The sequence below is a fragment of the Temnothorax curvispinosus genome, unplaced genomic scaffold (assembly GCF_003070985.1).
Source record: "Temnothorax curvispinosus isolate PA1 unplaced genomic scaffold, ASM307098v1 QBEX01010159.1, whole genome shotgun sequence".
Lineage (NCBI taxonomy): Eukaryota > Metazoa > Arthropoda > Insecta > Hymenoptera > Formicidae > Temnothorax > Temnothorax curvispinosus.
Genome location: NW_020219939.1, coordinates 1 through 21,240, shown reverse-complemented (window position 1 = coordinate 21,240; position 21,240 = coordinate 1). Strand labels below are relative to the sequence as shown.

The window sequence follows — 21,240 nt, the reverse complement described above, 5'->3', positions numbered from 1 at the left end:
CGGCAGGTGGAAACGCGAGCGAACGGCAGTGCGTCGGCTAGACGATATCCAGGCCAATCGCAGGATGTCCGAATTAGGCATCTGCGTCATCAGTCCAGCAATTGTTCCGCTTTTTGTCCATCGTCAACTATCTCGCGCGCCGTTGCGATTCACGGAATCGAACGGATAATTGTCTTGAATCCGGAGCGCAATCTCGTCTTTCTGGTCTTTCGAAAACTCGTTCGTGCGTTCTAGAGTTGGATTAGTGCGACCGGACTGCCGTGCGAATAACGACCGTGGAATTAAAATTGAGACGGAAGAAGGAAACTCTCAAAAACTTTCCGCGCGATTATTCAATCATCTGATTATTCTAATTAATAAATTTGCAACGCTCATGAAGCTATTACTGCAAGCGTGAAATTATATCAATTCTTGCAAACTAATTTCGTACTCCTTTGCTCGGAACTTTTACAACTTTTAAGATTCTTTAGATCTAAAGTTTTCTCATTAAAACTCTTAAGGTATTCTTCAAAAATAGGTATTTTACGATCGGAGAAGACTTAAAATTTCAAAGTCTTTTTTTTAAATCTGGTAAGTGGGATCGAGAAATTTGAGTAAAGTAGAAGGGCATTTGCTCGTCCATATTTTTATTCTGTGACAAATGTGCGTTCGCGTCCATACATTCTACGAGGGCCATATGCTTCACCGTTTTGTTGGCATGAGTCAAAGGTCCCCGGGGACTCGAAGCGTTTCTCCAGCTTACAACTGAGAGGATATCATCCACTCTGCGGAGTGAATCGTGAGAGACGTTAGGAAATCCGTACAACGCGTATCTCTCTCCGCGTCCTTCCTTTTTTTCCCCACTTCTTTCCAATCCGAGCAGACGTCGACCGAGGATTTAGGGCCGACCTGCTAGCGGGCTTTTTTGCCGAGCACATGCAACTTGATGGAAAAATAAATAGCGGTCCCCCTCGAGCAGCGCGGTTATAAGTGCGATAAGACAGATGGTTAAAACGGCCTGGAAGCAAAAGGGATACCGAGATGTGAGAGAAGAGTGTAGGCGCCAAGCGACTAGGAAAAAAAAGAGACCGATTCGTCATTGTCGCAGTATCGTTGGAGTTGATGTCATCGCTCGCATTTTAAAAGAACACAAATTTTGTTTATAAAACTTATATAAGGATCGAGAGTTTTTGTACGAAATTACGAGATATCTGCTATTACGAAAGTATATATTTGTGAAAAATTAAGTTACTATCTTACTGCATTAATTAAAATTTTGTTAAATAAATTTCTCAAGAAAAAAATTGTATTGCCATTACATTAATAATTTAAATACTATTGAAAGCATAGAACGCGCGAGAGCCATGTAAGTGACTTATTCGGTATAACAAGGATCTTAATTGTGATAATATGAAAAGCGATAACATGTAGACAATCCTTGGGGAGAAAAGCGAGACGAGGAAACTCGTCCCGGGAATCGACGGGGTCAATTAATACGCTGGTCGGCGCCGGCGATTAATAAGATTAATTAGGCGGGTCTTAGTTTCTCGCCGCTCGGCCGCTTCTTTAGGGTAAGGCGCAACATCGTCTCTAACCCGACGTATCCCCCTTTTCAGAGGAAGAGCAAGTACCAGGAGGCGAAACTAAAGGCGCTCAAAGCGAGAAACGAGTACATCCTGTGCCTGGAGGCTTCAAACACGACGATACACAAGTATTTCGTCGACGACCTGTCCGATCTCATCGACGTAAGTTGCTCATCCATACTCGGGCTCGCACGTGCACCCCATTGACCCCGCGACCAATGGCCGCGCTTTCACCAGCCTCCGTAATCGTTACACTTATTCGTTGCATTGTAACGTTACGATATACATTGAATTTATATTCTGTCATTTAATAAATTATTATAAAATTCAATGAAATATTAAAAGGTGAAGAACAACGATGTTAAGAAAAGATAAAATAAATGTAAAAATGTAAAGATGATTGAAAGACCGCAAAGAAAAAGTTAGACACAATTTACTGTTTTTAATTTCTACCTGCAATTATTACCTAATGTAATCTAATTTATTTCATAGCGCAAAAGATAGATAAAAAAATGAGTGTACATTTGCTTTTACCCTCGCAGTGCATGGACTTTGGATTTCACAATTGCATAGCAAGGGCATTGCTAATGCACTGCAGCGCGGAGGAGGGTAGGCAGCGTTCCTTGCAATCTGGCGCCGAACAATTAGCTGCGTGCGTCGGTGCACTCGACTCTCGGGCGGATAAGCAGAGATTCCTGGAGTCTCATCACGCGGCCTTCATGATTCCCAAGAAGTTTGAGTTCCAAGGACAGCGTGGAGATGAGGTACGGGAGAGAGAATTACTTCGAACTTTGTTAACTTATCGGCCTTTCTTCATCGTCTTTTAATTAAACAGCAATATAAATTATGATAATTTTATTTATGATTTATTTATGATTTTATTTTAATAAAACCCAGTTAATAATACAGCTATGAAAATAAAAGAGAATAACTTTCGAAAACTATGAACAATGTTCTGGTTTTTATCGGAATTTCTTCGTAGTCATTGTTACTACTAAAATTGCGATTCATTGCTCTATTTCTTTCCTGATAGACGCCCGAACCCGAACTGCAAAAGATGCTGCATTCGGAGATGGAACAACGATTGCAGCAGCTACAGCAGAGGGTGACGTCGCTACGAACTGAATCGGAGGAGGTGTGGAAGACTCTGGAGACGGCGGAGGCGAGTCTGCTCGAGATGTTGACCGCCAAGGATTACGATTGCTCGAGATACTTCGGTGAGAACGCCGTACCTACGTCTAGGCCGCCGGAAACGTTGCAGATCAAGTTGCGAGCTGACAGACAGGAGACTGAAGAATTCTACCTCACGGTAAGTTTTACGAGAGCGTTCTATCTCCTTCTCCTCCGCTGCGAACGAAAGACACATGATCGCGCGGTCGACTATTGATCGTCACATTAGCTTGCGAAGAATAGAGGAAGCACGCGAGCAAGAGACAAGTAGAAAATAACCGATAAAAGCACATCTGCGTTCAGTGATTATTTTTCCGAGAAGAAATGGTTTTTTTTCCTTCATTTATATTATATGATTATTATCCAATTTCTTTTGTCTTATTTATATCTAAAGATTGGAAGAATCAGATTCTACGTTTTTTTTTATAAAAAGATTATTAACGTTAATAAAAAAATTTACATTAACACAATAAATATTCAAGTAAATTTCGTTAATTATAAAAATTATCTTCGATGTAAAAAAATGCATTTTACAAAACTTACATTATCTTTCACATTGATGTTTGTAGAAATTCAGGGAGTACCTTCTCGGCACGTCGAGAATAGCCAGGTTAGATGCAAAACAAGAGTACATCCGACAGAGTCTGCTGGATGGGTCGAACGCCAGTCCGAATCCGTCGATTTCCGCGACGAAGCAGAAACAAGCGCGTCGCAAGCGGATCGGTCGCTTGCAGATGAACGGCCAGCCAAAGCTGTTCGGCGGTTCACTCGAGGAGTACCTGGAGAGTACGAATCAGGAGATACCACTGATCATGAAGAGCTGCATCCGCGTAATCAATCTATATGGCTTGCACCATCAGGGTATCTTTCGCGTGTCGGGCTCGCAGGTGGAGATCAACAACTTCCGCGAGTGGTTCGAGCGTGGCGAAGATCCACTTGCGGATGTCACTGACGCTTCGGATATCAACAGCGTCGCCGGGGTGCTAAAACTCTATCTAAGAGAACTGCGCGAACCCCTTTTTCCCATTATTTATTTCGAGCATCTGATGGAGTTAGCGCAGCTTGAATCGAAGCAAGACTTTGTCAACAAGATGAAGGAGATGATAGCGAGTCTGCCGCGACCGGCTGTGATCGTTATGCGATATCTTTTTGCTTTTCTCAATCAGTGAGTATTGCTCTGCAAAGAATTCGTGTATGAAATTTCGCCGGATTTTTAAAACCTGGTCTGTACTTAAACAGTTTGTCGGAATTCTCGGACGAGAACATGATGGATCCGTATAACTTGGCTATCTGCTTCGGCCCGACCTTGGTGCCTGTTCCGGAGGACAAGGATCAGGTCCAGTATCAGAATCAGGTTAACGAACTTATCAAGAACATCATTACGTTCTGTGAAGAGATTTTCCCAGAGGATATTGGGGGCACTCAGTATGAAAAATACATCAGCAGAGAACCCGACGACGTGTAAGTAAAAATAAATTGATATATTCATCATGAAATATCACATATTAAGACAACTTAACATTAAGTATATAAACAGGATTTATAAAAGAATCTAAGAGATATCACAATTTTTTTATCAATCCTCAGGCATTTCTTGAATCTTTTTTATTGTTTGACTATTGACATGATTCATAATTTAGGGATGTTGGAGATTCGCCGACGGAACAAGTTCAGGAAGACATGGACTCGGAAGTTTATCCGTCCGAAGACGGTAATTTTTTTCCAAGATATTTGACCTCACTGAATTAGAAAATATTTTCATGAAGTATAATTTATCTGTTTTATCCATCCATTAGAATCAGAGAATCTCGAAGCTACGGCGCAGTTTGACTTCAACGCGAGGTCTGAAAGAGAACTGAGTTTCAAGAAGGGCGATACCTTGACGTTATACACGCAGGTCAGCAACGATTGGTGGCGAGGCGCTCTAGCCGGCAGGGAGGGACTGATTCCTGACAAATATATTATGCTCAAGATAAAGTTAGTACTAGTATTTTAATAAATCATAATAAGTTTTATTTTACGCTTAACAGAAAATTTGTCAGTATCTTTATTTCAGTCAAATTATTATTTAAGTAAAACTATTTAAGTTAGTTCATGATTTAAATCCGAATCTATTATTTAATTAGTTTCTAATCGTTTCGTCGGTACTTTCTGCTTTTTTCTCAGGGATGAAGAGCGTGAAAAGGAACTTTTAAAATCGTCCAGCGAGGAATCTATGCGTAGAAGAGCGTCCAGCTCGGCGGACAGCATGCTGTCGAGCAATAACTCGCCGCTGATGGGCCCGTCGGCGAATCCGAGCACTTGGTCGTCCGGCGCGGCGTCCGATATGTCATCCGCCACGACGAACATAATAACGGACAATAGTAACGCCAGCGGTATTATCGCGTCCGTAGTGACGAATGTGCCCTGCATCTCGTCGTCGGCGCAGCCGATCATCAGTCGAGAGGTATTGGAAACCACCGTTTAGTAGTTGACCTGATTAATCTGTGCCCGATTCTTCTCCTCTTCGTGTTCGTCTTCGCTTTTTGACGTGTATTGTCGCACTGTTGCATACCGACGCACCGTCTAGCGACTAGCAGATTTTTATTGTCTCCGTACTCTTCACGACGCACACTCAGGTGCATGGCTGCTCGAGTTGCAACATATCTTTTTTTCGTTTCTTTATTATATTCTCGAGCAAACAAAACCGCGTCTAGAATGCACAATGTAGATTGACAACACGAAATCTCTTGCCTTCGCACTGCACCTGCATATCGGATCCACGCATCGCTTCGTCATGTAATTCGCGCGATTCTCTCATGGTCGAGTGCAAAGTTTCCGTTCTCCACGAAAAAGTTTACGAAAAAAAGACGAAGTTAGTGACTGGATAAACTCGGGGGGGGGGGGGGGGAATTCAACGAGCTGTCGTCGCGAAATCTACGCAATATCGTTTACTGTTGCGATTCCGAGGTATATAAGTGTTTTAAAGTTTCGCGGACAGAATCGACGCAGTGACGCAGAATTAGGGAAGACGACGAGACGTGGGAGAGAGGCACTTCACGTGAGAGACGTTTTATTTTAAGTTAACTTAAATTCGGAACAGCACACGAGTACTTTATAGGACTTTATACGAGTTTGTACGATATATTTGTAAATAAAATATAAATATACATATTCATTTTGTGCTGCATGTGCCGCCTTGTGGTTGTTCTTGTCTTGTGCGCCGCCTGTGTCCTCCGTTTTACTGTGTGCGTATGCGTGTTTTAATTTTCTTTACGTTTTTTGTCTTTTTTGTCAACGATTGTTTTAACGGTTGGGATGGTTGATGTTTTTCCAGATATACGTTTAGTCTCTTGGCCCTTTAGTTGGCGAGAAAAGCCATGCCGTTTCGCGCCGCACACATATACGCAGAGCGAAACGCGGACTAAAAACTGTTCGATAAAACTGGCCGCCAGTGTTGTTAGTTGTGTGACTAAGCTATTAATTATCATAGTCGTGTTGTGTCGTCGAAATCGCGAGATTGAGATTTCGGCGGTAAAGTGTGTTCGAGCTTTTTTCCTTTCTTTTTTTTTTTTATTATTTTTTTTTCTCCTTGTCGATTCTGTGAGAGTCTCCTAGAGTTTCTTCGTAGAGCGAATTCTTCCTCTTCGGTCTGTAGATGAGATCAAAAGGAATGCCGCTCGCGCGAGCGGGCCTGCTTGTCTCCAGCGGATATCCTTTCGGCTTGGCGAGGTGAGTAAAGAGAGTAATCTCACCCATTGCAATAGCCTTATATAGCCATTATTAACCCTCCGGGGCAGTAAAGAGACGAAAAGAGGTAAACTAATTCATCGTTTATTACGCCGGTACGTGCGCCCGCTTACGTGTCTGTCTCAGTTTTACGAGCAGTTTTTAATCCTGTCCCTCAAGTGGCACTGTTCTATGTGTGTGTACTTCATCCCTTCATATTTGTGCGCCGATTTGCATGCGAGCGACTATTAAGTGTCCCGAGATTAGTTTTACAGACGCTTTCTGAACCGATCGTGTCGAGACTACTTACAAAGTACCTTGATTAACACGATATTTTGATTGTTAGATGAAAATATCTTGGAACCAATTGTTTTATTAATGTACTTTGTTCAATCACACAATCAGCACCCCTTTCATTCGGTATTCACACATATATCTCACATTGTCGTTATATCGTGCAGTTGTAAATTATTCACGAATTATTTCACTCTCCCCAGTTTTTATCTATACACGTTGTTACATGGAAAACTGTATATAGGGTGTCCTACTACCATTGGATGACCTTTCTAAAGTCTTTTACAAGTCTATCGTTGACATCTTCCTTTATGAAATTTTAATAACTGATCACTATTTGCTATACTTTCGCTTGATATTAAATATATCTGCAACTTGAAATTTAGACAAAGAAAAATAAACGAAAACTGGAATTCCAGGAAACTGTCTGTTTCGCTATAATTCACTAAAAAAAAGTCTTCGTTAATTTATTCTAAAATTATCGACGTTTCAGTATAGAGAAAAATTTAAAATTATGAAGTTTATCTGTGACTGTGTATGTTAGAAAGTACATCCACCGGTGGCGAGACCCCTTGTAGACGTGAGAAGAGAGGAGACGTGATTCGATAATAATTCGACAATAATTCGTATCTCGTTACAGCGCGCACGACCGCTGATAGGTCAAGACGACGTAGTATCTGCGTATTACCCGCAATAGTAAACGAGACCCGTCTGTCGGCTTCACTCAGGCAACACACACCCATTTAGCCCCCCGCGTACGCGCTTCAAGCCTCGCTACGATTGTTCCCGTGACTGTTTGCAGGCTGATTCCGTGACTCCGTCGAGGCCGGCCAGAGCGTCCACCCCTACGGAAAACGAGAAACACTCGGAGCAACATAGACGGAACGCGGACGGCGTTCTCCAAATCGCCCTGGAAAATAACGTCGACTCCATCGACGGCGATTTCTCAAACTCCGTTCAACAGCAGCAGCAGCAGCAGCAACGAGGCGGTAGCAGCAACGAGGAGGTCACGAATGAGGATTCGGGGAGCAGTTCGGTGTTGGCAACGATGTCATCGCTGGACGGCATCGTGGCGAAACGCGGCGCCGGCCGGAAGCAGCAGCATTGGAAGTCGCAGAGCGTCGGCGAGAGCATGTTAACCCAGCAACATCAGCAGCTGCAGCAGCTGTCGCACGCGAACTCTCTACCGACTTCAACGATGACGACGACGATCGCTACGATAACGGGGTCGACGACGACGACAACGACAACGACCACGACCATCGTGACGCCAGAAGATGAGTCGCAGGATCCCCAGACGACGACGAACTTCTCGGCGAATCGCGAGCTCTGGCAGCGTCGCGCCACTTCGCAGACGCAGCCGGGCTCCAAATCATCGTCCTACTCCCGTACGTCTCAGGAGTTCCGCGAGATGCGGCAAAAGCACACGCCCGATCTGGTGATGGATCTGCCGCTGTCGGCGCAGGACCCGGTCGGCAAGAAATCCGCATCGTCCAGCAGCCTGAGCAGCTCGGACGAGGAGACGATGATACCGTCGTCCTTGCTGGCGCCGCAGCAGCAAACGCCACTCTCGCGAGCGGAGGCGGCCACGTCGCCGACCGGCGGTCCGGAGTCGCCGGACATGAGCACCGCCGCCGAGCGCTTCGCCAAGCAGAACCAGTGCACCCTGAAGAAGAACACGAAGACCGGGAATTCGGAGAACGCCACCCCCGCCGGTAGCAACAAGCTGAAACGGATCGAGACGGCGGAGCACGACGGAACGGGCGTAATCGTCGTCGACGCGGAGAACGACGAGATCGTCCGGTCGGCCAGCTCGAATCAGATCGCCGTCGCCGTCGCCGTCGACGGGGAAGGTGGAGGTGGAGGCAGCGGGGGAATGCCGCTCAGGTCACCCCTCCCGCCGCGCTCCACCCCCAAGATCGTCGCCAAATTCGCCGACATGCATCTGACCGGCGGCAGCCAGGTGGTTTCGTCGTTCAAGCCGCAGGTCAAGGTCAAGCCGACGATCCTGCGCAAACCGGTGCTGCCGTTCCCGCATCCGCATATGAGCCCCGAGCTCGCGCGCAAAATCGAGAAGCAGGCGCAAAGTGCGGAGCAGGCCAACTAGATTGCCATATGATCGCCGAGCGAAGCCGAGGAGGCTTACGTTTATTCGCACGTGTTTGTCGGCACGCTTATCACTCCGGCGATCGCCGGGTGATACCGTTCTTCCGGGCGTTTCCTCTCGAGTCACCGATGAAAGTGATACCAGGACCAGGTCGGTCGGCGATACCGGCGCGCGTTTCGAGGAGACGCGCGAGCTCATCCCGCGTCCCCTCGAGTCGCGGTCGCTCTCGAACGATGTTACTTGACAATAACCGTTCCCTCTCGCACGCGCGGAATCCCGCGTGAGAGACGCGAATCATCCAGAGGAGACGCGATAAAGAAAAAACAAAATCGGACACCCAGGCCGTCGCCGGGGCGTCAAGCCGATCGTGCCACGAGATTTTTCGTGATTTCGCCGTCTCGAGGCGCGTGTAGCGTGTAGATTTAGAGCGATATACGAAAGCGCGACCACCCATCGACCAGTTACTCCGCCCAGTCGCGAGGACTTCTACCGTATTAATTATCGTGCCCAGGAAGAAAGGAAAGCCGCCGCGGGATAGCGACGCGGGTCGCCGCGCATGCTAAATCCGGCGCGCGTTCGAGCGGGGCGCATCGCGAGACCACGGCGCTATCCTCGCGGAGGCGAGTTTATTTTTTCTACAGATGTTTTCCATTTTCGCATAATTTTTTTACCAAATGATCCGCGCGAAGCGACGTTTCTAGTCATCGAGCGAAGATAAGAATAAGAGAAAAAAAAATGAGAAAAAAGAGCGAAAGAGAGAGAGAGAAAGAGAAGTGAGAGTGTGAGAGTGTGAGAGAGAAAAGGAACGAGAGAGAAAGACGTTTAGCATCGAAGAACGTAAATTTGTAACGTTGGACGTTGGACGACGGTATAATTTATTTTTTAGCGCGTGCCCGATGTATACGCCAATGATGAATTTTCCTGCTACTATCACTATACACTTGATGAGCACACCGTTGCGAGTCGCGTGCCGCGACGAGCACGTTCGATGGTTCCTTTATGCGCGAGCGAGTGTATGAGTTTGAAGAGGAAGAAGAGAGGAAAAAAGAAAGGAGAAGGAATGGAGAGGGAGAAAGAAGGAGCATGCCATTCCCCACAACAACCTTCTCATCGCCCAAGACAACTCTTTGGTCGTGAGTCCAGGTCTGTTTCTCGCAGAGCGGAAGTGAGAGTGAGAGTGAGAGAGGAGAGAGAGTCTCTCGGGGTCCTGCGAGTCCCGCGACTTTATCGTTAGGTTTATCATAATAGGGTACGTTACACTAATATGTATACCGCGTGCCGATCTTAATTATAGGTACTAAACTAATCCAAACAGCGATGTTCGATATATTCGAGTTAAAGACAGAGAGAGAGAGAGAGAGAGAGAGAGAGAGAGAGAAAAGGGGGAAGGAGGATCTAGCTAGGTGATTAAGCCGTTGCTTATTACATTTCCGGTTCCGGTACCAACGAGCCGAGAGGAAAAGAGGAAGAGAGAGAAAGAGAGAGAGAGAGGAAGGAAAAATGTAAAGAAACAGGAGACAACACATCCTCTGCAACTCACCTCGATGTTATTTCTGCATCGCCACCCTCTGTAATCGATCGAAGGGAGGAAAGAAAGGAGAAACTTATACTCGTGATTTAACGATTATCGTATACGTGCGTTAACACGCGAAAAGAAATGTATACCGCGTAAGCTCGTATTCGCGAGGAAATCCCCGTTCGTTCGGCAGAATTCGCGCGAATCGACAGCGAATTCCAGGAGTCGCGTGTTTAAACTTTAAACCCGCGCGACGCTCCCTCACTTTATGTGTGTATCGACTAAATGTTTAGCACGCGTTAAGCGGTTCTGGCGTCGTCAGCGTTATCGCGATCTTTGTCAGATATCTCTATCGATATCTGAACACTTACAATTGATTCGCGTCGAGGATGTCGAGTCCTCGCCTTTAATCCCACCGACACTTGAAACAGACTTTTATCCTCTTACTGCCTCGATATTTAGATAATTTTTTGTAATTGAATCCGAAATATTCGAGGAACGCGAGTTCATTCAAAGTTTCAAAGCGAACAAAGGTAATTTGTAATTCACGAAGAGGTTTTATTTTTAGTAACGCGTATCTGGGACATGTCGGCTATAGAGAAATCGACAGAATAAATCTGTCGTTGAGAATGACGTGTCGGCGTGTCGAAGAACCGTACGTCTAATAATTCGGGGGAAAAAACAACTCGAGATATGCGATAGCGCTGGTTGACATTAGGATCGCTTAAGATTGCAGGCGCTATACCCACCGCACCTATGAAATACCAAAGCGAAAAGAATACGCCCCTCGTTCACGTTGACTTGTACAATGATTTCGTAATTATCGATCTTCGTAATCGGTTTTCCGGTTTTCAAGCGTTGCCTCGTCGTTCTCTCCTTTTCTTTTCTTTTTATCGTCTTACATCCGTGGACTGCGTATTTTGTATTTAGTAATCTCTCCAGTTTTTTTCCTTTTTACGCGGTGCCGACCGCACGCCGGACGATATACATATATAATGATTTTTAAACGAATCCGTAAGGTAATTTAATACGCATTATAATAATTTAGTGTAGCCACGTCTTATCAGTGGATGATCCGAGAGGAGCGTAATAGCTTAATCGATAATCTCTCCCATTTAAGGCTAATGACACATATGGATATCGTAATAAACGAACTTACAGGCTATGTTATATTATGTCACGAACGAGGCTCATTCGTCCGTCTGCGTCGGCAGATTTCCATCCGCATCCATCCCGATTTTGCGTCCAGACGCTTTCCGGCAACGTCTCCCGCGCATTTCGCATAACAGTTCTCGGTTTTTTTTTTAGGAATGATCATTTTATTTTATTCTTTATATTACTGAAATATAAAACGTATATTTTAATATGTTAATTTTTTTGTATTTTATTTAGTTCACTGACGATTAAATATTTAAGAATAATGAACGTCTCATATTATCGAAGGAAGCTTCGCCAAGATCAAGCATCCCAGGTAAGATCGCTAATTTATCCTACAGATAATCTCACTTCTACCAGTATATTAAACGAGATAATCGAGAACAATTTTGTTCATATACATACAATTATATATAAAAAATATGTCCATATATATTTTCTTTCTCTTGCATAATCTTTGTTCGTATATGTAGAAAAATAATACGAAGAGTTTAAAAATGACTAAAAGGATAATTTTCGCATTGTTTATTTTTACAAAAAAATGCTAAGTGTATATATAATCATAAAAATGTAATAATTAAAAATAAAAAATATATATATTATGTGATCTAATCGCAATCATTTACTTTTTGTGAAAAAACCGCAAATTATTTTTTAATTAGTCTTATTTTTCTTATATATCGAACAGAGATTATATAAGAGAAAAAACATATATATGGACATTGTTTATGTATAATCACATATGAAATATGTTTTCCCGAAAGAAGAGATTAAATGCAGCTGACGTGAATCAGCTGGACGAACCCACGATAATTCTACGTCAACGATTGTCTGTGACGTTCGTCATCAATCGTTCTTTTTACCAATCCACTTCATCTCCTTTAATTTCTAATTATACAACTTTCAAGTATTCTTCACAGTTAGTGCCCCTTATGCCCCTTTTTTTTTAGATCATCTGTGCCGGCACTGCGTCCCCTGCAGTAAACGGCGCGCACGATCGGCTGATGCATCAGCTGATATCCCTCCTCCTCCTCGTCGTGAAGGCCAGTGGCGCGCTGCGCTCCGGTTCGGTCCCCCCTTCCCCCCGTTCTCCTTGTCAATAACGAGAAGTTGCTGGTGGGAATTTCGTCGTCGTCGTGCATACTTGACTACATACGTATACATACATATACATACTCGGTCCTCGGATACTCGCGCGCGCTGACATGGCGACGTTGACGTCGGCGGGCGCGCTCGCATGAGCCCGAGAGTCTCGAGACCGCCGCGAGCCGCGAGGCCCGCGAGGGCCGTGAGCCGTCGCCTATCGATTATCCTGTCACCGTTATTTGCCGCTGCCGTCGACGCCGAGCGGACGCGGCGGACGAGAGGCTCGGGGTCGCGAAGTCGTTCTCGCTCGCTCGCGAAAGGCCGGCGATGCCGTGCCGCGGCGCGGATTAACCTGCCCGTTCGAGACGTAAATTCCCGGTTTCCCGATAAATAGTGGCGATGGACGCGGACGAGGTTCTCTGCAGGATCTTCGGCGCGAGCCCCGTCACCGCCGAGCGCGCCGGCGCTGGTATACCCAAGGACGAGCATCTCGGACGATCTAGGTAGGAATCGTAGGAATCGTTTCCTATCCGGAGGAGAGGCTGGATTAGCTCTTTCGCAGCTGCATCTCACTTCTTTCCTCATCCCTGTAAAACTCGAGCACATGCCTGCTTTAAATGCCCCAGTTCTACGACTTTTTATTCTTCTCCCGTTTTACTTTCATGCTAAAAAATACATGACGGTATAGCTAAAAAAAGCTTCTTGTTTGTTGCGAGTATATCTAAATATGTGTCAAAACAAAATCATTTAAAACATGACACAAATATCATTTTATCACATTATCTCCTTATATCATATCACGTTATATCTCGTTATATCTTATCATATTGTTATATTTTTCTGTTTATGCGTTTTGGATTTTACTTTAATATAAAGCGACTTTTATTAATCATTGCAATTGCCAAGTCGATTTTTTTTATTTCAGATTATTTCAGAATTTGACTTGGGTGAACGAGCACATCAGAAAATCCCTGTTGAATCTGTATATCGACACATGGAACTCTGCGGACAATAGAGAGGGTCGTATAGGTCCCCATCTCGTTAGGTTTGACGTGTCTATGCATCACGGTCTCTGCATCGTCTCCCCTGACAGGCTAAGCGTCAATTCACAGAGTAGCTTTAGTACAATGCGAGCTAATACGGGAGTGTTTAAGGGAAAATGGATGTACGAGGTGCAGCTTGGATCCAAAGGAGTGATGCAAGTGGGATGGGGCACCGCTCAATGTAAATTTAATCAGCAATACGGCGTTGGTACGTTGAAATGTTACCGCAAAACCTAGCCATTGTGATCCACAATCTTGCAATAATTTCCAATAAACGTCATCTTTTACTAATATTATTGAAATACTTTTGTAGATTATTTTAGTTGAGCTAAAATTTAACTAACATAAGATTCTACTGTTTCCTCCTTAGGAGACACACCAAATTCATACGCTTATGATGGAAATCGTGTGCGAAAATGGAATGTGAGTACCCATAAGTATGGTGAAGCCTGGTTAACAGGAGACATCATCGGCTGCGCGCTGGACATGGACGATGGAACGATAGATTTCTATAGGAATGGCAGGAGTCTGGGCAGAGCGTTCGAGAATATACCGATGGGCGCCGGGATTGCGTATTTTCCCACTGTTAGCCTGGCCTTCACCGAGAACTTAACGGCGAATTTTGGCTCCATACCGTTTAGATATCCCGTGGAGGATTACGAACCACTGCAAGCGCCTCCGTTGGCGCAAGTTCGGCAAGCCATGCTTCTCTTTCAGTGGCTGTCGCAAGTGATCGAACTGCTGGAATATTCAAAGAACGTTGACAAGCGGAACGTTCCATTGGAGGATAAGACTATGAGCGCCCAAGCGTTCCTCATGTGCCTAGCGAGATCTATCTTAAAACATATCGGCCCGTTGCTCACCGTTCCTTACGTCACCGAGACGGTTTTCGTGCCGTTTATGCAGACGCTCTGCGATCTAAACACCGATGACTCCTCGACGAAATCCTCTTATTCGAATGTTCGCAGCACGCGGTCGATTGTCTGTTTGGATTTGCTTTGGACGTTCCTGGAGGAGCACGAGATCAAGATGTGCTTGGAGAGTACAGTGCTCCATTTACTGTCCGCCTTCCGACACGTTTCCTTGCTACTCGAATACCCGGATCAGTGCAAGAGCCTGATGCTGCTGACCAAGATCTGTCAGCACACCGTCACACGACAATATTTTCTACAACACCTGTTGTTCGATCGTGTGCGTTTTGCCAACTTTGTGCACGTAAAACCGCTCGATGAGGGTGGACTGACGGATGTAGTGGAGAAAGTCTGGTGGGAAACTAATCCCTTGGATCCGTCGATTGAGGCAAACAAAACTAGTTATCTATACGCTTGTGAACGCATCAAAGCTGCCATATCCGGTACGATTAAATGCTTCTTGTAACTTTTAAGATATTTTGCAATTGTAAATTGCAATGTCATTTACATAGAGTAATTTTTAAGTTTAAAACATAATCGAAAATAAAGATATTTTTTTATTTTATTATATTATGTTCGTGAAATGAAAAGATATATTGTTTAATTTATATTAAAATTTTATCTTTAAAATATTGATTGAAATAGTAACGTTATACTTTGTATTTTTTGTAGAGGTAGAAGCATTACAAGTCGAGTTACTAGTCACTTTGTTAGATAATACCGATGGAACAGTCAAGAGGCCGACGTCGAGGACTATCTTTTTGAAAAAATTCAAACGTTTCGTTCAGGAGAACCTAATATCCAGTCGCGTAAGTACGCTGTGTGTATAGTAGTAAATACGGAGACTCTTGTACGCGCGATTCGTCCGCGTAACTATCAAGCATTCAGTCAGCAAAAAACCTGCAGACATTTTACCAATTCTGCAGACACCCCTGCCGATCACATTATGTTGCTTTCACCGACTTCTGGTTGCATTCAGAATTTTATGGGACACTGAAATTGGGACAAGTCCTGTCTATATACCCTGCAGGTGATAAGGCATTACCGAGAATTATCAGACACACTTGCGAGAGGAATCGGCTCTCTACTTTAGTAATGTAGAAACCTTCAATCAATTCAATATGTTTTTTTCTCATAAAGCTTATATACATATATTTTATACATATTACTGAAATAATATCGAAATGCTTGAACGCTTACATTGCTAGTTGCGTTTATCGCGTTTATTAACTGCGCATTTGTACATTGGTATGTATCTGAGGATCTTTAATTTCTTTTCTACTTCTCTTTTCCGAATACATGAGCACCTGCTTCGTACATCATTATTATTATAATTCGCAAATATTATTGAGCGACGTTTAATTTACGTAATAGCATTTCCTTATAAATTGGAATGGGCAGGGCGTTCTACGATGCATCGATCAATTACTCTGGAATCGACAGACTTGGTGGCGTAATAACCCACTTAAACAAGACATTCAGGAACGAATTGCTACGCCTCCTAGGTCCGGAGCATGAGGTAATCGTTGCTATGGAACAGCAACAACAGCAGCAGCAGCAGCGTACTACAACAGCGACAAATGAAGCGTCAAATAACACTTACGCTGCCGTAGTCGGCACGGCCGTGAGACCACTAGTTGACTTGCCCGCGGCTATACCCGCGGCCGTTTATCCTCGCTTAATTAACATCAACCCGCCGGCGGCATCGGGAAGCCAAGGTAGTTCTATGATACTGGAGAGATTCGGATTTTTTTCGCATACTAGAGAGGATAGGACTCCAATACGTCACGGTCCTGCAGATCCAGCGATCTCGTTGATGGAATTATTAGATGGTATTATCTTATTCTACCATGTAGCAGCGAAAAAGCAGCTGGCCAAGGTAGCCGGTCTGCGCGACAGTATGTCCGCATATATTACCGCGATCGCCGACACTAAGGCGAGGCTCGAGCATGTCGACCGGGAGACTATCCCAGGGAAGGATCCCGACGCAGAGGCAATACAAAGAGAACTGCTCCGTACGACGGATATATTTAATAAGAAATTGTCGGAGCAGGCGAGACACATGGCGTGGATCAGGGCCGCCGTGTATTCAGAGGAGAAACAAGCTCAATTGGCCTGGCTACTAAAGGTAGTTACGCTGACCCTGCAAACCGCCAGTCAACAGGGTAACATGTTCAGCTTTGTGCCCGATTTCTATCTGGAGACGCTGTCTGATCTGATCATAACTTTGCGCGCCCACATGCATCCCACCGCACCGATTGAGAATATCCCGGATTATCGAACGATGCTGTGCAACGTTGCCGAGTTCTTGTGCGATCATTTTCTCGATTCACGCATAGTGCACGCCAATTCTAAGGACGTGCTGATACTCGCGCTCGCTGGTTTTGTATCGAATCCATTGATGCTGGAGGCATTGGAGAATGTGCCACGCGAAAGCAGGATAAAGATCGTGACGAGTCTGTTGAAACCATATGAGAATAGAGCATGGGCGCAATCGAATTGGGTTCTGCTCAGATTTTGGCAGGGTAACGGCTTTGCCTTCCGATACGAGAAGAGCCCACATCTTTCGAAGATCGGTATGAAACAACAGGAATCTGTCTATCAGCTTATAAGTATGTTATCCTCTTTGTTTAACATTTAATCCTTATTATTAAATCTATATTACTAAGACGTGACAAATTTAAATGTTGGACAAATGTCTTTTGTAAAGGTATCTTCAGGATTTGCTGATTGTTTCAGAACCGTGTCCATCGGTAATATATCAAGACCATGTGAGGGACGTGTTGCTGGGCAGTCCGCAAGTGACCACGCCATTCTTGAACTCGCTATTGAATCAATTAAATTGGGCATTCTCCGAATTTATCGGCATGGTGCAGGAGATTCACAACGTGTCGTCGAGACCGGAGCGAGTGTTTATCGAGTCGAGACAATTGAAAATCTGCGCCACTTGCTTCGACCTAGCTATCTCGTTGCTTCGGGTATTAGAAATGATTTCCATGGTGGCCCGGGATGTTTTCAACGATCCCACGCAGTCTTCCAGCGAAATCTTATTGGCCAGATTGTGTCAAGTGAGTGAGAATGTTATTTCGTGATCGATCTTTCGAATTGTACAATCGTGTCGTGATTTCAGTTACTCTGCCAAGTGTTGAACAGGATGAGCTCACAAACGAACTGTTTTCAACACGTCATGTTACTGGAAATACCGGATTTAGAATCTATAGATCACTTTCCTATATTAGCTGCTGTTATTGGTATTCTGTTGGCTCTTCTTGAGAAAGAGATGAAGGATTTCGCAGGTAAATTACAAGACTTGTGAGAAAACTATTTGCATATAAAATAAATCTCAATAACTTTTGTTTGTTAGCAGCAAAATCGACAATTGAAGTGCCCAAAATTACACGAAGTTTATTGACAGAACCGAGCTTCCAAATCAGTTCTCTGCATTTCGTTTTGGGCGACACAAAATTGAAAAATACAAAGACGAAGAATGTAAAACCATTCTCGTTGTTGAACTGTAAGTATCTTGTGAGTTATACCTGATCGTATATATGACAGTATTATATACATAATAATAATAAAAATATATATATAATTAAAATATTTTAAATTAAAATATTTCGTTCTTTTTTTTTTGCAGATCAGGAAGATGTAACGGCAGAAGAAATTAACCGAGTAAAGCAGATGATAACATATCTCGACACTTGTCACGTGCTCTTACCCGATACCAAATTGATCAGTGACGATGAGAATGCTTGTACAATTTGCTACGCGTTTCCAATTACTGCTATATTTAAGCCGTGCAATCATCAAACGTGCCGCACCTGCATAGATCGCCATTTGCTCAACACCAGAGAATGTTTCTTTTGTAAAACGACCATAGACAAGGTTGAAGATCTAAGCGGGAACACATTGCACGATTTTACTAGCGAATTCCCAATTTCAAGAGCGACTTCTTGATCCAGTGACAAGATTGTTTCGCACAAATTGCATATATTGTATTAAAGATTTGTTGAATTCTCGCGATATATATGCGTCGAGCATCGAATCCCGATAAAACTGCCGCAATTTTAATTGTACAATAAAGAATTCTGTGAGGGAGAGAGAAATAACTAGGAGATAAATTGAGATTAACACAAAGGTTGTATAAAATATCACAAAAATTTTTTATTTACATTCACAAGTACAATATACTTATATATTCTTGAGCACATCTTAAACAACAGAAGACGTCAAAAGTTTAAAAGAATCAGTTTCACGCAATTCTGCGTGTAAATGAGTTAATCGGTAAAAATTGTATATATATGTATATCAGTCTTTCTGACGCCTTAACTATATCTTTTCATCTTAATGTAACATTAACGAAAGTTAAAGTATGGTCGAATTGCAAATCAGCTTTCTCAGTCTCATTCGAATCAAGTTGCATGTGAGATCTGCAGAGAGCATGGCACGCCGTTAACAGATTGTTATCAATGATAATAAATCTCTAAGTTTATCAGATCGCGATGTCTAACGTTTATTTTGAGTGTTATGACCGTTATTATCAAACGCACAGACTCTCTCTAAGCTGTCTAAAACCGGTGACCAATGGCGGTTTGAGCGGTGTCTTCTGTAGATCTTGAAGAGCTTCCATAAACACAACGCCGCACACAAAGGCTCCAAGGGCGGTCAGGAAGATCGCGAAGATGGCCAACAAACGGTTCTTGTTCAAGTACAATTCCGGATCTCCAAGGAACACGTTCTGCAGGAGGCAGATGCCTGGCAGCATGAAAATGAACATCGCTGATAGCGATCCCAATAAGTTGATGACCGGCGAGATGTCCGGCACTAGAATGGCGATGACCAACGACAAAACGAACCAGGTCAACGTAACCATCACCCGGACGCCGATTCGATCGAGGCTCACATCCAAAATCCCGAGAAGCGCGTCTCGGCCGCAGTATAGTACAATGGGATAAGTAGTGAAGTTCTTGACCGCGATTGCAATTATTGCTACGGTCACCACGGCACTCTTATCGGTGTAGCCTTGCAGGATATCGCTCGGGACCTTGCCACTGCCGAACGTGGCGTAGCCGAAATAACCGACGACACTGTACGTGCCGCAGCAGATCAGCATGCTGATGCCGGCGCACAGGGTAAACTTGCACAGATTACGATCCTTCATGCAGGCATAAGTCGGTATTGCCGTCATGTGACTCTGTAAAATATGCATATCTGTACATACTTATATCGATTTAAATCATATAATTTATGTGAGAGTGATAAAGATCGCATAAAAATTATTATTATTATATAAAGCGTGTAATAATTATAATGTTAATATAGTATTTAACCTAAGATAATCATATTTTTTAATCGGAGGGTAACACATAAATTTAAGAATTCGTATACCTGGTAAGCGAAGCAAATGATGGGTATTATCTGAAGAACCTCATATCCATTATCCGGCCAGATTTTTATAGGTGGTACAGTACCGTTCTGTATGGTGATGCTTTTGTAAATAATCAACCATACGACGTACACGATGGTTATGCAACCAACAGAACTTGCGTAACTTAGAACGTCTAATCTTTTAAAGAAGCATAGGGGCAATATAAACATACTGCAAGATAAAGCTGTCACGAATGGCCTGGATAAATACCTAGAAAATGAAACAGTTTTTCCACTTAAATAACAATCTAGCAAGTCACATTCTTTTTTCTTTTTTTTCTTTTATCGCGACAATTACCACGTATGACAATAGTCAAGTCCGTAATAGGTGGCGAACACTCTGTCGAACTGATCGCCAACAATTATCAGGAATGTCAAGCAGCAACCGAAACTGTAAATAGCCACGCATATTCCGCAGAAAGCAAGTGACTTGGATCCGCATAATCCAGCGAACGTGTCCTGCATGGTATCGGTGCCTGTACTATTGCTACAGCTGGCCAGTATCACCAGAGCAGCTGTGATGAAAACAAGAAAGCCAAGTTGAGCCACAACGGAGGTTCCTACTCCACCGGCCTTGTCGAAGGCCTGCGGGAAATTCAATAATCCAGCCCCCAGCGTAGTGTTCACAATCAAAAAGATTGTTCCCAAAATGCCAGCACCTGTAAGATATTCAAGAAATTTACTTTGTCTCATTGTTAACTCTCTCTCATTCTGGACATACATCTAAAATAGATCTCTATAATCTTGAATGTAAATCAGGTGAATCTTTTAGGTATTCTCTAATTTTAACTTGAAATTCAGTTTAGTTTATGAGGTTTATCTTAACTATATTAAAAGTAAAAGACAGATATTAATTTAATTAGCTAATGAGATTTCTATTATTTTATTAAGTGAGAGCAATGTTTGTGCGGTTATCTCGATAGTGTTTTCGTTCGGAACGTATACAATTAAGATAACGCTTCGTATATGTATCACATGTCGTAACATCGTTCCTATTGAGTATTGCATTACCTCTTCGAGTTTCATTGTTACGCGCCTCCGAGGGACTCGGTCCGCCGGGTCCACTCGATGGAAGCAGATTGTTGGTGAAAAGTGGCTCGCCCACAAAATGATCCATACTCGACGCGATCGCGGATCGAACTGTGACGCTTTGTTTCTCCAGTTCTTCTCCTTCTCCTCCTTCCGATGCACAAAGTCCGCGAACACTTGACAGGGCAGAGGTCAGAATCGGTTAAAAAAGGCACAAATTGTATTTAAAAAA

At 43.7% G+C, this 21,240-nt stretch overlaps 3 protein-coding genes across 9 annotated transcripts in view; 2 read left to right on the top strand and 1 right to left on the bottom strand.

Moving 5' to 3' along the window:
- LOC112459823 (SLIT-ROBO Rho GTPase-activating protein 1-like) overlaps positions 1 to 11,532 on the top strand; it is a 59,296-nt gene extending 47,764 nt beyond the window's left edge. For all 7 annotated transcript variants that reach the window (XM_025024152.1, XM_025024153.1, XM_025024158.1 and 4 more), the window contains 9 exons: positions 1,596 to 1,724; positions 2,105 to 2,326; positions 2,596 to 2,871; positions 3,302 to 3,897; positions 3,972 to 4,193; positions 4,373 to 4,443; positions 4,529 to 4,709; positions 4,899 to 5,178; positions 7,537 to 11,532. In XM_025024152.1, coding sequence (XP_024879920.1) covers positions 1,596 to 1,724; positions 2,105 to 2,326; positions 2,596 to 2,871; positions 3,302 to 3,897; positions 3,972 to 4,193; positions 4,373 to 4,443; positions 4,529 to 4,709; positions 4,899 to 5,178; positions 7,537 to 8,841 — 3,282 coding nt within the window. In that variant the 3' untranslated portion in view covers positions 8,842 to 11,532. The remainder of the gene's footprint in view (positions 1 to 1,595; positions 1,725 to 2,104; positions 2,327 to 2,595; positions 2,872 to 3,301; positions 3,898 to 3,971; positions 4,194 to 4,372; positions 4,444 to 4,528; positions 4,710 to 4,898; positions 5,179 to 7,536) is intronic.
- A 1,228-nt stretch (positions 11,533 to 12,760) lies between these two features.
- Positions 12,761 to 19,049, top strand: LOC112459821 (E3 ubiquitin-protein ligase RNF123-like). Its single transcript, XM_025024149.1, has 10 exons — positions 12,761 to 13,101; positions 13,524 to 13,849; positions 14,012 to 14,995; positions 15,225 to 15,361; positions 15,479 to 15,582; positions 15,954 to 17,164; positions 17,292 to 17,620; positions 17,683 to 17,848; positions 17,917 to 18,066; positions 18,190 to 19,049. The coding sequence occupies exons 1-10, from the start codon at positions 12,998 to 13,000 to the stop codon at positions 18,507 to 18,509; spliced, it is 3,831 nt and encodes a 1,276-aa protein (XP_024879917.1). The 5' UTR covers positions 12,761 to 12,997; the 3' UTR covers positions 18,510 to 19,049.
- Positions 18,697 to 21,234, bottom strand: LOC112459822 (putative sodium-coupled neutral amino acid transporter 7). The gene is made up of 4 exons (XM_025024150.1): positions 20,991 to 21,234; positions 20,278 to 20,638; positions 19,941 to 20,190; positions 18,697 to 19,746 (listed from the first exon to the last, which is right to left on the bottom strand). The coding sequence occupies exons 1-4, from the start codon at positions 21,094 to 21,096 to the stop codon at positions 19,093 to 19,095; spliced, it is 1,371 nt and encodes a 456-aa protein (XP_024879918.1). The 5' UTR covers positions 21,097 to 21,234; the 3' UTR covers positions 18,697 to 19,092.
- Positions 21,235 to 21,240: the final 6 nt, after the last annotated feature.